The sequence below is a fragment of the Ambystoma mexicanum genome, chromosome 9 (assembly GCF_040938575.1).
Source record: "Ambystoma mexicanum isolate Mex_15411 chromosome 9, UKY_AmexF1_1, whole genome shotgun sequence".
Classification (NCBI taxonomy): Eukaryota; Metazoa; Chordata; class Amphibia; order Caudata; family Ambystomatidae; genus Ambystoma; species Ambystoma mexicanum.
In genome coordinates, this window is record NC_090931.1 from 675,509,882 (window position 1) to 675,525,075 (window position 15,194).

The 15,194-nt window shown below is 41.7% G+C and overlaps 1 protein-coding gene across 1 annotated transcript in view; it reads left to right on the plus strand.

The window, feature by feature from the left end:
* The window catches only part of LOC138488500 (cyclic nucleotide-binding domain-containing protein 2-like), an 808,593-nt gene that overhangs the window by 375,133 nt on the left and 418,266 nt on the right, over positions 1 to 15,194 (plus strand). The window contains exon 6 of the mRNA XM_069615519.1: positions 1,372 to 1,528. Coding sequence (XP_069471620.1) covers positions 1,372 to 1,528 — 157 coding nt within the window. The remainder of the gene's footprint in view (positions 1 to 1,371; positions 1,529 to 15,194) is intronic.

Here is a 15,194-nt window from a genome sequence, read left to right on the forward strand (position 1 = left end):
CTCTTCACAGAGCAATCCATGGCCACGTAGCAGAATTCCTGCAGGGAAAAATATCTACTGACCAAATAGAGCCCCGAGGTCTAGCAACGACATACTCCTTGCACCCAAATGTTATTCAAAAAAGAAATATGGCAGATCAGCTTTTTCCAATATGTTAGCAAAACTCTGGAATTCACTCCCAAAGGAAATGTGCACAATAAAAGAACATATGAACTTAATGAAATCAGCAAAAACATGTCTCTTCAATATGGCAAGCTGACTCGCCAATAAATGGGCCATTGTCGAAGATAGGCCAAACATTGTTGAGTTTGCACAATGGATTTGGTTACTGAGCAAGGTACTTTCTCTACCATGATTTAGCCCTAGGCAATGAAGACGCTCTCTTTCCACCACTAATTCTAACTAAAACTTGCCATACTCCTGTATTTCCCTATTGCAAACATGCCAGTGAATCTCTGTTTTTTTTAGGCAACAAACAAAATGTTCTGATTATTAATGTGTTCTTTCTTCTGTTGAGCCTTTAAATGGTTTGACAGCAGACTCCAGACTCCCACTCATATGAATGCTGGTAGCTCCCCCCGCACACACACATGCACTTTACTAATTTCCATTTAAGTGAAATCATATTATCTTGTATGACTTCTGAACCTCCCTCCCTCTCTGAGATTTTCTTTACTGAAAATAATTACCTCCTTTAAGTTTGTTTACATTTGGTATTTTGTCTTTGTCTATCATACCCCATACACCTCCCTCCTTCTAGCGTGTACACACTTGGATCCTTGTGGCACCCCTTACATAACTTTTGGATGTGATGACCTCATGTTCCTGTTTGGTCGCCTGTGTCTGGAATGTATCCAGTTTGTCTTTATCCCCCTTGAGAGGTGGCCTCTTCACTTGTGCAGAATTCTCTTTGAAAATGATCTCAGCTTTTTCTGCAATCTATTCCCATTCCAACATTACTAGCCCCCTACACTGATAGGCAACCAACTTCAACATGGAGCTGAGGCAAAACAACTGTTGTACCATCTCGAGTACATAAAATGTATGACCATCTGTTGTACAATCGAATAGTTCATTAAACCAATAGACTCTGACATGTGTGTGCAGATTGAAAGCTGCACCGCTTTCAAGACTAAAACCACACGTGCACCACTGGAGTTATTCAAATAAAAGTTGGGCAAAGGAATGCAAAGAGAAAGCATAGTAATTTCAAAAACTGAGCTGCAGAGAAAATAAAAAGGACAAGGAGCATGCTGCTTTCCCTTCCAAATAAATCATCATATCAATTAAAAAACGTTATTCCTTTTTGTGGAGCATCTCAGAGTTGGGATCAAATTGCAATAACAGTGTGTGCTGCTGATCTTTTTACAGGTTTGGACGCCGCAGAGTGATATTAAAGATGGGGCACCCAGGTCACAGCTTCTACTTCATATACTCTGGAGCCGTTGCTATCACCAAAGACAAGGACGGAGCCAGCGCCTTTATAGACAGTGAGCCCATCATCCTGCGTAGAGGATTCGCTTTTGGAGTGAGTATATACTTGTTCATGAAATAATTTTGCCCTTTTATATAGCACAGCCAAACATTCTGTTCGATCTCGGCCATTTGTTATAGGTGTTATCATGTCCAGAACTCAGTGGTACTTATTTTATTCATCTAACTTTGCTATAAGTCTGAGTGTGCTTGTGAGGATTGAAACCTAGGAGCTACAGATTACAGACAAGCCTGTGCCAATGGTGCATGCCCTACTCAGTGAACCTACCAGCTTACTTGATTGTCTTGCATTCACACAGTAGTTACATATTCCAGCGTCTGCTCTGTGATCAATATACATACATCTTTTCATTGAAGCATTAGGGGGTGTTATAGCTACACATGTTCCCACCAGAGTGATACATGAAAGTAACTTTGACTTGCTGTTACTCATGACCAGATATTTCCAAAATTGTGCATATGGAGCTTCCATTCTCATAAACGTACCCCAACAACTGTGATCATATCCACCAGAGTATTCGTTTGTTGCAAACCAGACCCACAGACAGATGATTAGTCAGCAATACAAATTTACCCAATACTCCCATTAAGAAATATCGCAAAATGAGAGATATTTTGCAGCATTGAGCAAGTGACAGAGCCTACCCTGCTGGTAATACTGATATAACCAGAGAATGAAAGGAGAAATAGACTTTAGAGAAATTCGAAGATTGCCCTTGAGACCTGTATCCTTGCATAACCTTGACGGCAGCGGTACAGGAAAGTATAGCCTAAGCATGCTATGCATCCCTACTGATCCTCCTTGGGTAGGCAAACTTGTTATGTGCAAGCTCTGCTAATGTCAGTGGTCTTCAACCTCTTTTGGCCTGTGCCCACCCTGAGAAAAATGGGGGCAGTCTGCCCCCACCCCAAAAATGCCAAAAGGACATAAAGTCAAAATAGCTATGAACTACTGCGCGCCGTCAACACACCCTACTCCAAGTATAGTGCCTGAGCTCCCCCACCTGCTCCCATCACAGTCTCTGGGCTCCCTTATCCCACTCCAAACCCAGTCCCTGGGATCTCCCCACCCCACCACAGACCCTGGTCTCTCCTCACCCTGCTCCCACCAATATCCCTGGGCTGTTCCCACCCTGCTCCCACCACTATGCCAATGCTCCCTCCACCCCGCTCCCAGCACAATCCCATGGCCAGTAGCGGCTGGTGAATTTTTTAAGTGGAGGGGCATAATTATTTGTCACAGATATGCCACAGCAACTGAGCGTAGCGAGGGAGCCTGAGCCAATCAAGGGAGGTTTGGGGGGCGGGGGGTGTTCTCCCCCTAGGAATCTTTTTAAATAATGGGTTAAAATGTTGCATTTTAGAGCATACTTTAAAAAAACTTTGGGTAAAAAGCCAAACAGGTATTATTACTGGACATCTATGATAGATGTCCAGTAAAATAAATACCACCCCCCTCCCCCCTGGGCTCCACAGCGCCTCAGAAGGAGAGATGATTTTGGAAGGTAGGTTGGAGGATTGTGCAACAAAGGCATTTTAAAAGTACCTTTGTTGTACAAGTCCCGCCCACCCCCAATCGCCAAAATCAGCCCCACGGACCAACACATTCACACAGCAAGCACTCTATCTTCCATACACACCCATCATCATGCACTCACTCATAACACAAGCATACACTCATCCATACACATATTTAAATCATAAATAAATTAACTTAAACGTACCTTCTGCCCCTACTCTGAAGTTTCCTCCCCAGCGCTTCATCTTCTGCATCGTGAACAGGAATTGTGAAGCAAGAGCTTCCTGGTTCCTGTACATGCGTGCAGGACCCTGGGTGCTGAAATACCCCACTCCAGCCTGCTCCGTCTGTATGTGCGAGGAGGTGTAAGAGCCGGCGAAGCAAAACGCCCCCAACCGTGCATGGCTCATTGGCCATGTGCAGTTATCAAAAAGATGGGATCAGTAGAACGGGATGACCTTGGTTAAATTTAATACATATCAAATTTTATTCAATAAACTCATGACGAAGAAAAATTCATCTTGATATCATAAAATCTCATAAAAAACAGTCAATTCGTACCATCACTCATAACCACATACAAGACTCATTCAGACATTCAAATATAAAACACCCTAGTGTTTTCTACATCAATAGATATTGGAAATATTGTTTCAGTTACACATAATTTCAGTTATCATATTCAACAATGACCCAGTCCATAATATAAGGTGTCGTTGTGTAACTGGTATAAAATTTGACCAGATATCTCTCACAGAAAGAACGTCAACACGTGTTTCGGTCAGAGACCTTCTTCAGGACGTCGGGCTAGGAGCGAATACTCCGCCCTGTTCTTAACGTATATGGGCCAGTAGTCAATCTAAAAAACAATAATAAAAACCATAATGTCATCCCTATTTCTTAAAAAAGGTGACTAATAATGTCACAATGTGCTAGACATCAGTAAACACATACGCCCTACTCACCCCCAAGTTACAATTCTCAGGATAGTGAATGGGACAGCAGGAATTAATCCTCCACTGGCATCAGTATGTATGTTGAAACTGTGGAACCAACAGAAACAACACTCAATATACTAAACAGAACCAAGCACTAAGTGTGCATACCTGTTACCCTGTATAATACAGAATTAAACCAATACAATTAAAAAAAGAAGAACACTTACGAGCACCATGGTGCCGTTTGAAGCTCTTCCAGAGGAATGCGACTCCCAAAGGATCCTCCTGGACCCCGCGTGATGTATTAGCAGGATATATTCTAGTGTATTTTAATCACTAGACCCTCCGTGAAAGTACAAAGGAAGCACATAATGGCAATCCATCAGTGGAGAATTTTTCACTTCCTGTAGCGTAACAAAATATCAAAAGTGTGATAATGTCATCCTATATACTAAAAACTAAAAATGCACGTGGCGATTAAAGATCTCACTATGCATTTTTTATGCACTGTGTATATCAAAGGCACCGCCCACACGATGCTCAAACAACTTACCCTACTCCACTGGCTCTCACCAGTAGAGAGGTAAACCTCATGACATGTAGACCCAAAAAAATGTGTTTACTGCTTAGAATATTCAAACCAAACAGGTAGCGTGCCACCATGTTATGTGCATCGCTCACCAATTCGATCGTGACGTGCCAAATACCTTGTGTCTATTATTACTTAGTCGGCCATACACTCCAAAGCCTCAAACGTATCTTCATAACTCGCTCCTCGCTTACCTTATAATGAGACATGCAGCCCCCTCAATGGGGAATTACGGAACCAGCACCTCTTTCGTTCACTCGGCGCCAAACGCAAAACTAACAGCAAAAGTCTGTGCACACTAAACATAGTCAAGGGACTATCTTTTCTTAGATACAGAGAACACTAAAAAGGGACTAATACCACAGGAAGTGTAGTAACACAAACTGTCATGTATTGCATAAGAAACAAGTACACGATGTCTTCCCGAAACTCGGTGTTGAACGTACCCGTGCACAGCTTATCCAACTCCAACTGAGCCCATGCTCCCATCACGAAATAGTCCACTCGAAAAACACTCAACTAAGAACACCGTAACAATGTAATCACTAGGATCCCTCTTATTACACTATCCAAAGATTGCAATGAAAGAAAACCTATGTTGTGGGCCATAAGAAGGAAACCTATTTCGCTTTACACCCTGATTTAAGGAATTGGGTCCTCAGAGAAAATACAAAATGTAACTATACAGACCAATACAGCGATTAGCTATATATATATTCATGGATTTGGATACATATGTGTCCACAATGGATTCACTGTTTTTCATTCATCGGATGTTTTACACGGTATAAGGAAACAGAATCAGTCACCGTATACAATAATTAGAAAAATAAATGAACAACAATTTGAAAAAATAAGCAACAATTTGAGAAAAATAGACACTCAAATGCCCATAAGTTGTACTCGGATAAACACATTTAAATCTGGCATGATTGTATATTTAATTACTGGCATAATGATATATTATTTAACACATACTGCAAATGAGTATTATCTTCAATCTCATATTGGCCGATGGTCTACTTGCAGATGGAAACAATTATATACTATTATACATCAGTTTTTCGTAACTAAGTTGTTCCATTCCACAGAAACTTTCAGTCCCTTCTGGACTGTATTAAGAGTATGAATCCATTTCTGTTTGGTGCAATGTAATATTATACCAATATCGCCCCCTCTCATATTACTCTTAATGTGTTGGGAGTACAAACCACCTTATGTCTGTGTCTTTATGTTGCATTTTGATGAAATGGTCAACAAGCGGCTTATCTGCCACTTTGTTTTGTATACAGCTCCTGTGTTCTGATATGCGCTGTCTAACTTCACGTGTGGTCTTACCCACATATAGAAGTTGACAGGGACAGCTGATAATGTAAATCACATGTTTAGTTAAACAATTAGTATGGCAATTCCTCTTCCAGACTCTTTGACCATAATAAAATTATTTTTTTAGTTTCAGTTAAAGGGCACGCAACACATTTGCCACATTTATTGTGACCAACAATGGGCGGCAGCCCCCACTAGTCGTTAATAGTAGGTTCTCTTGTTGGCTCTCTGTAGGTATGAACTAGTCTTTACCTGAGATTTTGGTTGCGTTTAAATGCAAACATCGTTTTTTTCAGTAATGATCCTGGATGTTTCACTAAATTCCAGTGTTTATTGATAATTCTCTTTACATCAACACTCACCAGACTAAAAGTAGTTAAACATACAAGACGTTCATTCTTGTGTCTTTCCCGTGTGGTCAGGAAAATCTCATGGTTAGTATTCTTCGCTCTTTTCAATTGATCTTTTACTCACCTTCTTGGGTATCCCCTATTTTGCAACCTGTCCTTTAACTGTTAAGCATGGAACTTAAAATCATCCTTCTCAGAACAATTTCTCTTAATACGCAAGAACTGACCATATGGTAGGTTCTGTCGTAAGCTAGCAGGATGGAAACTGTTAAAGTGTAATAGGGAGTTCTTATCAGTAGGTTTTCTGAAAAGAGTGGTAGTAAGTTGGTTCGTAGTTTTTTTAATTACAAGATCAAGGAAGCTCACCTGACGGTAACTATATTCAATGGTGAATTTTATGTTCACGTCGCACTGGTTTAGCCAAACATGAAATTCAGTAAGAGATGTAAGAGTTCCCCTCCAAATTAAAAAAAACGTCATCGATATACCGATGCCACAGTTTCAGATGAGCTTTGAGAATGGGATGACTCATAAGCAAATTATGTTGTCCCAAAATATAGTCAGCCATATATAAATTTGCAACATCGGGGACAAAATTAGCCCCCATGCTGACACCTCTTTCTTGTTTATAAAGTTGTTTTTTAAACAAGAAGAAATTTTCAGTCATAGCTAACCTGATGCATTCGTGCACAAACTCGGTTGGGGGCAAATGTGGTCTGGTTCTCTTGTTCAAAAACGGGCTTAGTACATGTAGGCATTTCAGCTGGGGAATCGCCGTATATAGCGACTCAACATCCATAGTAACCAATATATCTTCCTCTTCAATTTCGATGTCTTTAATGATATTGATCATATGGGTGGAATCTTTTACATATGACGGCATCTCCTGCACAAATGGTTTAAGGAACACCTCTGCATACACGGACAACGGTTCCAGCAGTGAATCAATAGCTGACACAATAGGTCTGCCAGGAGGCTCAGTGGAATTCTTATGGATTTTATGTAGTATGTAAAAGGCCCTCTTCTTGGATCCGGTTTTATTCAGAAAACAACCTTCTTCAATGCTAATCCACTGTTCATTCACTGCATGATTAGTCAGACTCTTTATTTCATCTCGTAATCGTGCTGTCGGGTCCCTCTCTAATTTTTTATAGGATTTAGTGTCACCCAATAATCGCATACATTCTGCTTCATACAGACCTGTATCTAGTACCACGATACCACCCCCCTTATGAACAGGTTTTATAGTGATTGATTCTTCACTGCACAATTTGGTAAGGCTTTGTCTCTCTTCTTTTGTCAAATTGTCAGGCTTGTGATTCCTAGATTTGATGGCCTCTAGTATTTCTCGAGTAACAATATTCTCGAAAGCTACAATTTCAGGTGTGCAGGTGTGAGGGGGTGGAATAAAGCTAGATCTTATTTTGAGCCCACTCACATTAGGTACCGTATCTGGAAGGGATCCCTTTTCATATGGATGGGCCGGTAGATAGACCTCAAAGAAATGTTTCAATCTTATGTTTCTAAAGAATCTGTGTAATTATAGTTCCGTATTGAAAACATCCGGTCTCATCGTAGGGACATATGAAAGCCCTTTTGATAGGAGATCCAAGTCTGATTTAACAAGAGGATACTGAGCTAAATTAAAAATGGGAATCTGATCAGAGGTTTCTTGCGTCACTGGTTGGAGTACCACTGTCTGGTTCTCATCCCTTGCCTCTGCCCATATTGGGGTTGTCGCTGTCTGGGCCTGCCTCGTTGTCCGCCTCTGAAAAAAAAAACAGTTGCTGGTTTTGACCCCTCCCACCTGTTCCTGTACTAGTACTAGGTTGTCCATTGGGAAAAGGGTCTGATCCACTGGAGGATCCTGAGGTGTTCGAGAAGTTGGAATAATGGTTGTTTCTTCGGTAATTATAACCCCCTATTGGAGTATCAGTGAAGAATCCCTTTCTTAGGTAGGGATAAGTTCTTTCCTCATTATAATTTGCAACATCTTTTTTCAACTATTACTATTAACGACTGGTGGGGGCTGCCGCCCATTGTTGGTCACTATAAATGTGGCAAATGTGTTGCGTGCCCTTTAACTGAAACTAAAAAAGAATTTTATTATGGTCAAAGAGTCTGGAAGATGAATTGCCATACTAATTGTTTGACTAAAAATGTGATTTACATTATCAGCTGTCCCTGTCAACTTCTTTATGTGGGTAAGACCACACGTGAAGTTAGACAGCGCATATCAGAACACAGGAGCTGTATACGAAACAAAGTGGCAGATAAGCCGCTTGTTGATCATTTCATCAAAATGCAACATAAAGACACAGACATAAGGTGGTTTGTACTCCTACACATTAACAGTAATATGAGAGGGGGCGATATTGGTATAATATTACATTGCACCGAACAGAAATGGATTCATACTCTTAATACAGTCCAGAAGGGACTGAATGTTTCTGTGGAATGGAACAACTTGGTTACGAAAAACTGATGTATAATAGTATGTAATTGTTTCCATCTGCAAGTAGACCATCGCCAATATGAGATTGAAGATAATACTCATTTGCAGTATGTGTTAAATAATATATAATTATGCCAGTAATTAAATATACAATCATGCCAGATTTAAATGTGTTTATCCGAGTACAACTTATGGGCATTTGAGTGTCTATTTTTCTCAAATTGTTGCTTATTTTTTCAAATTGTTGTTCATTTATTTTTCTAATTATTGTATACGGTCACTGATTCTGTTTCCTTATACCGTGTAAAACATCCGATGAATGAAAAACAGTGAATCCATTGTGGACACATATGTATCCAAATCCATGAATATATATATAGCTAATCACTGTATTGGTCTGTATAGTTACATTTTGTATTTTCTCTGAGGACCCAGTTCCTTAAATCAGGGTGTAAAGTGAAATAGGTTTCCTTCTTATGGCCCACAACATAGGTTTTCTTTCATTCCGATCTTTGGATAGTGTAATAAGAGGGACCTTAGTTATTACATTGTTACGGTGTTCTTAGTTGAGTGTTTTTCAAGTGGACTATTTCGTGATGGGAGCATGGGCTCAGTTGGAGTTGGATAAGTTTTGCACGGGTACGTTTACCGCCGAGTTTCGGGAAGACATTGTGTACTTGTTTCTTATGCGATACATGACAGTTTGTGTTACTACACTTCCTGTGGTATTAGTCCCTTTTTAGTGTTCTCTGTATCTAAGAAAAGATAGTCCCTTGACTATGTTTAGTGTGCACAGACTTTTGCTGTTAGTTTTGCGTTTGGCGCCGAGTGAACGAAAGAGGTGCTGGTTCCGTAATTCCCGATTGAGGGGGCTGCGTGTCTCATTATAAGGTAAGCGAGGAGCGAGTTATGAAGATACATTTGAGGCTTTGGAGTGTATGGCCGACTAAGTAATAATAGACACGAGGTATTTGGCACGCCACGATCGCATTGATGAGCGATGCACATAACATGATGGCACGCTACCTGTTTGGTTTGAATATTCTAAGCAGTAAACACATTTTTTGGGGTCTACATGTCATGAGGTTTACCTCTCTACTGTTGAGAGCCAGTGGAGTAGGATAAGTTGTTTGAGCATTGTGTGGGCGGTGCCTTTGATATACACAGTGCATAACAAATGCATGGTGAGATCTTTAATCGCTGCGTGCATTTTTAGTTTTTAGTTTTTAGTATATAGGATGACATTATCACACTTTTGACATTTTGTTACGCTAGAGGAAGTGAAAAATTCTCCACTGATGGATTGCCATTATGTGCTTCGTTTGTAGTTTCACGGAGGGTCTAGTGATTAATATACACTAGAATATATCCTGCTAATAAATCACGCGGGGTCCAGGAGGATCCTTTGGGAGTCTCATTCCTCTGGAAGAGCTTCAAACGGCACCATGGTGCTCATAAGTGTTCTTCTTTTTTTAATTATATTGGTTTAATTCTGTATTATACAGGGTTACAGGTATGCACACTTAGTGCTTGGTCCTGTTTAGTATATTGAGTGTTGTTTCTGTTGGTTCCACAGGCTCAACATACATACTGATGCCAGTGGAGGATTAATTCCTGCTGTCCCATTCACTATCCTGAGAATCGTAACTTGGAGGTGAGTTGGGCGTATGTGTTTACTGATGTCTAGCACATTGTGACATTATTAGTCACCTTTTTTAAGAAATAGGGATGACATTATGGTTTTTATTATTGTTTTTTAGATTGACTACTGGCCCATATATGTTAAGAACAGGGCGGAGTATTCGCTCCTAGCCCGACGTCCTGAAGAAGGTCTCTGACCGAAACACGTGTCGACGTTCTTTCTGTGAGAGATATCTGGTCAAATTTTATACCAGTTACACAACGACACCTGATATTATGGACTGGGTCATTGTTGAATATGATAACTGAAATTATGTGGTGTAACAATATTTCCAATATCTATTGATGTAGTAAACACTAGGGTGTTTTATATTTGAATGTCTGAATGAGTCTTGTATGTGGTTATGAGTGATGGTACGAATTGACTGTTTTTTATGAGATTTTATGATATCAAGATGAATATTTCTTCGTCATGAGTTTATTGAATAACATTTGATATGTATTAAATGTAACCAGTGTCATCCCGTTCTACTGATCCAATCTTTTTGATAACTGCACACTATACCTGAAGGATCAGGGACTTGAGTGCAGGTCTACCCCTTTACTTACCCTCTCCTCATTGACCATGTTCTACTGGGGAACTGAACTGTCAAAAGAAACAATGTTTCCCTTTGACAGTTCAGCCACCCCAGGAGCACTCCCTCAGTTGGAAAAAGTAGCTGAGGCAGTGCTCAGTGTTTCACTCAGCTGGCTCCTCTATAATGGATGAGGGGGCCACTGGGTCAGCGCCCCATCTCCCATTATGGACGAGCTGCACTTGCCTAGGGTTCCCCAACACCGCTTTGTCTTTCCTCCCTAAAAACACAGGTTCTGTTTTCCCCAATGGAAGTGACGGCTGGGCAGGTTGCAGCAAATACAGTGTGTAATGCAAGCGCTGTAAAGCTCACAATGCAAGGCCCAGAACATAAGTACATAAGTAATATGTTGCTGTGTTATTAGACTGCTGACTGGCAATATGGGGACAGTTGCTGTGGGCCCCCTGAGGCTTGAGGCCCCTTTCATTTGAAAAGATTGAAAGGCCCCAACTCCATCCCTGTGAGGAAGAAATGTGTATGTGGCAGGGGCAAGATTGGACAGGGTGCATAAAGTCTGCCGTAACCACCACTTGCCCACGTGGAAACCTGATAAGAACTGCCACTTCGGATTACGACTCCCAGTGGCTCTCTGTCTGCTCATCTACCTGAATAGCAGGGCAAAAGTATCTTGCAGCGGCACATTTTAAATTCAATGCAATAACGCTTTAATGGCATGACTTGCAGTTGGACAAATAGTTTTACAAATTCAGATGAACTCGATTACCATTCCAAGTTATGTGTTCACTTCCAAAGGTATGGCATTACACACTAGACAATATCCTCTGTCCGACCCCACCTGCCGTGTTACTGAAGTGTAGTCATACGTTTGTATTTGCAGCCACTGTCAAATTCTAGTTCTAGTTTTATGTTGGTGGCCTGACCTTGTTTTTGATTTTGAAAATGTGGTTGCGGTACATATAAAGCCCCTGATTCCTTTCCAAAGCTCACCACAATCGAATACTAAAACACAGCGAGGCTCGCTGAACAACTTCTGCGCGCTCCCACACTCAGCACCACCTTCTCTTGCATCACAGTGTAACTTCAGGTGGGGAGAGCTTCAGGGGGAGCCTTTTGAGCTAAAGAACAGACATAGGGAGAGGAAATGATAAGGAAAGTGAGTAAGGGATGGAGAAAGAGAAAGTGAGTGAAAGAGTGCTAGTTTGACAAATTAAATGCTGTTTACTAGTTATGAAGGAAACCCTAAGGCAGAGGTATTCAAACTGTGGGGATGTGCGGTCCTGTATGCTTCCTGGTCTGCAGGAGCTGCTGAACCCCACAGACCCCCACAAGTGTTTGTGTCACGGCTCGCTCCCTTCGCTCCCGTTCCCGCCACTTGGGGGCATGTTTTGGGGTTTCTTCCCTACTGGGCATTTCCTCCGAACCTTATGCTACAGTGTCCTGATGAATTGGGAGCGCTAAAACCTTATTTCCCAAATTACTTCCCTTCCGGATCCATTCCAGGTTTTTGGCAGCCAGCATGCTACTGCTACTTTAATCAAATGACTATGCTTCCCAGAATGCCTGGCTCACTGCTTCACCTCCTCCCTTGCAGGACAAGGCTGGGTGGAGGATAGGCAACACCTGTGGCTGCAGGTGCAGCAGGCGACACGCCTGAGGGGTGTGCTCGTTAAGCAGCTTTAAAAGCCTCAGTTTGCTTCAGTCCAGCGCTGGTCATTGTTGCAGCGTTCTTGTCTTGACTGGTCCCTTGTTCCTGGTTCCTAGTTTTTGTGCCCAGTTTCTAGTTAGTGTTTCTTGTTCCTTGTCCTGGAATTCGTATTTGTATGCCTAATTGATTTCTGCCTTTTGGAAATCCCTTTCTCCCTTTCTCTGTCTGCAGGCAGCCTTTCTCTGAGCTTTCCTTTTGCTGTAGCCCAATTGCCTGTGTTCACTGTTTCCTAGAAATTGTCCTTTGCTACTGAAAGACTTGTTGCATTAATCTTTCCTTTACAGGTTTAGTTTCCTGCCTTTTCACCTTGGATGGGTGGGAAAGTTTCCCTTTTGATATCGTTTTCACTGCTCCTGATCCTTGCCTTCTATTGGGATCCATGCCATGTTTTCCTTTACACTTTTACATTTATTTCCTATTTTATTATTAGGTGTGGGAAGCTGTTGTAACTAGCTCCTGTTTGATTATCTTTTGTTTTCCACACTGTACTATTCCTTCTTGCCTCTTGACTTGGGTTTAGGTATTTAGTCATCCTCACTCTTTGCCTTTACTGCCTTCTGGGTTCTTGTTTGATTTACAGGGTTGTGGGTTAGTACTGACTTTTGAGTGGTCTTTCCAGTCCTCGTTAATACTGGCATTCATGTGGTCATTCCGGTCCTTGTGAGTACTGTTTCCAAATTCTTTATTCAGTACCGTCTAAAGTGTCAGCTTACAGATTCTGTCCCTGCTTGCCCTCTACGTGGGCTTAGCGCTGTCAGTATCTGTAATAGCATAGTGGGTAAGGAGTTTGCCGACTTTCCTTTCAGTCATAAGGAGGTTCTAAGTGCTTACCCTACATTCCTTTTCATATAGTGGTATACACGAGTCTTGGGTATTGAATGCACGTTGTTATATTCAAGGTTGTTTACTGTGTATTTTGTGCACATTTCCCCTGCCATATCCATCGCCTTCTTCCTTTCCTGACAGAATGACCAGCCGTTGTTCCTGTTTGAACATGGCCAGATTACGAAGGAAAGGCAGCAAGGCCTCTAACAAGCTTATACAGAAAGCTTCCCTTACAATTACCCGTGAAAATCGAATCTCTGCTCCTGACTTAAATGAACTCCTTGACACGAATGGGTATTTACGTGCAAAGTATTTTACCCACTGGGTGGCCCATCCTACATTGCCTGATCCTAGCTCTGTCTTTAATTTTGATCCAGGGTCTATGTCCGCACAAGCCTTAGCAGTGGAAAACAACACACTGCTAGAATTTATACACACAAGTACCTCTGTTATTGAACCCCATGACTCCGGTTGTGCTTTACCTCAGATTGAACAGTTTCATGATTCAAGCATGAAGAATAGAGGGGTTCCTTGCATATCTTCTGTTTTCTGCCCTCAGTTTACAGCTTACTCCTCTGCACAGGTTCTTAATGTGGTCTCTAATGCCAAGGGGTCTGATGCCAATAGTCTGCTTAAAAGAAACACAGACCACGTCGGTAAGAGAGAGTATAGATCACAAGACCTGCAAGCAGTAGATGACAATATACAATCAGTGCACTTCCAGATGGCTAGGGCAGGATCCAGCCCTGATGCCACCATGCCTTCCCCTGTGCCTACTGATAGGGATGTACAGTTAATGCGGGACATGCTAAAAGCAGAATTTGAGGAGTTAAAACAAGAATACATTTCCTTAAAAGAGGAGAATAAGATGTTACAGTCTTTTCTGAATACACCTCCAACTTTATCCGTTGATGAAGTGAATACTGTTCAGTCCCTGAGTGCGGAGACTTTTGTAAATCATGATACTTGTCAATATGTAAGATCTATTGGGAGTGAACGTCTTTTTTCAAGCACAGCGCTTATTCAGGGCACAGGTTCTGACAACTGTCCTACCGTTTGTCAGGAATTGCTGTTAGCTGAAGATTCACAAGCCACTCCTTTACCTGAGGCTTCCTGTGTAGCAGTTTGTCATAACTCTGAGCTTGAACACATACATGCTTCTGATTTCCAAACAAAATCCACAATGGTGGCATACACAGAATCAGTCACAACTGTAGGCTTAGGTTCTGCCCTTGATCTAGCTGCTGAGACTGAAGTAGACATTCAAGCTGATGTGGAAAACGATGCTGCCTCTGTGTTCGCTCTTCCTTCTGCCAATTTCGGTCACTACGAGCAGTCAAAGACAGTGCAGAATTCATGTTTTGATGGACTCATTCCACAGATTACTGAACCAAAAACCCGGCAGGCGATCCCTGAACTGTTGATTGTTAATCAGCCACTTTCAGAAGCTAAGACAGAGGAATGGTCAATTGACGAAATCCTGATTAACAGAGACTTTACTATGGTGATTCCTCTGGTTGATTTTGACTTCTACAAAGGAAGAGACTCTGTGTCATCCACTAAGGAGAGGGACAGCAGGGGTACAGCTCAGACTTTGGTTACTGGTGCCAAGGGGTCAACTGCCTTAAAGGGGCTTTCCATTCCTGAACCACAAGTGTGTCTGTCGACTTCTGGGACTTCAGACTGTCCTCCTACTACCATTGACTCTTCAATAATCCTGTCCACAGCTCTGCAGTCATCGTTGGCACACGTATCT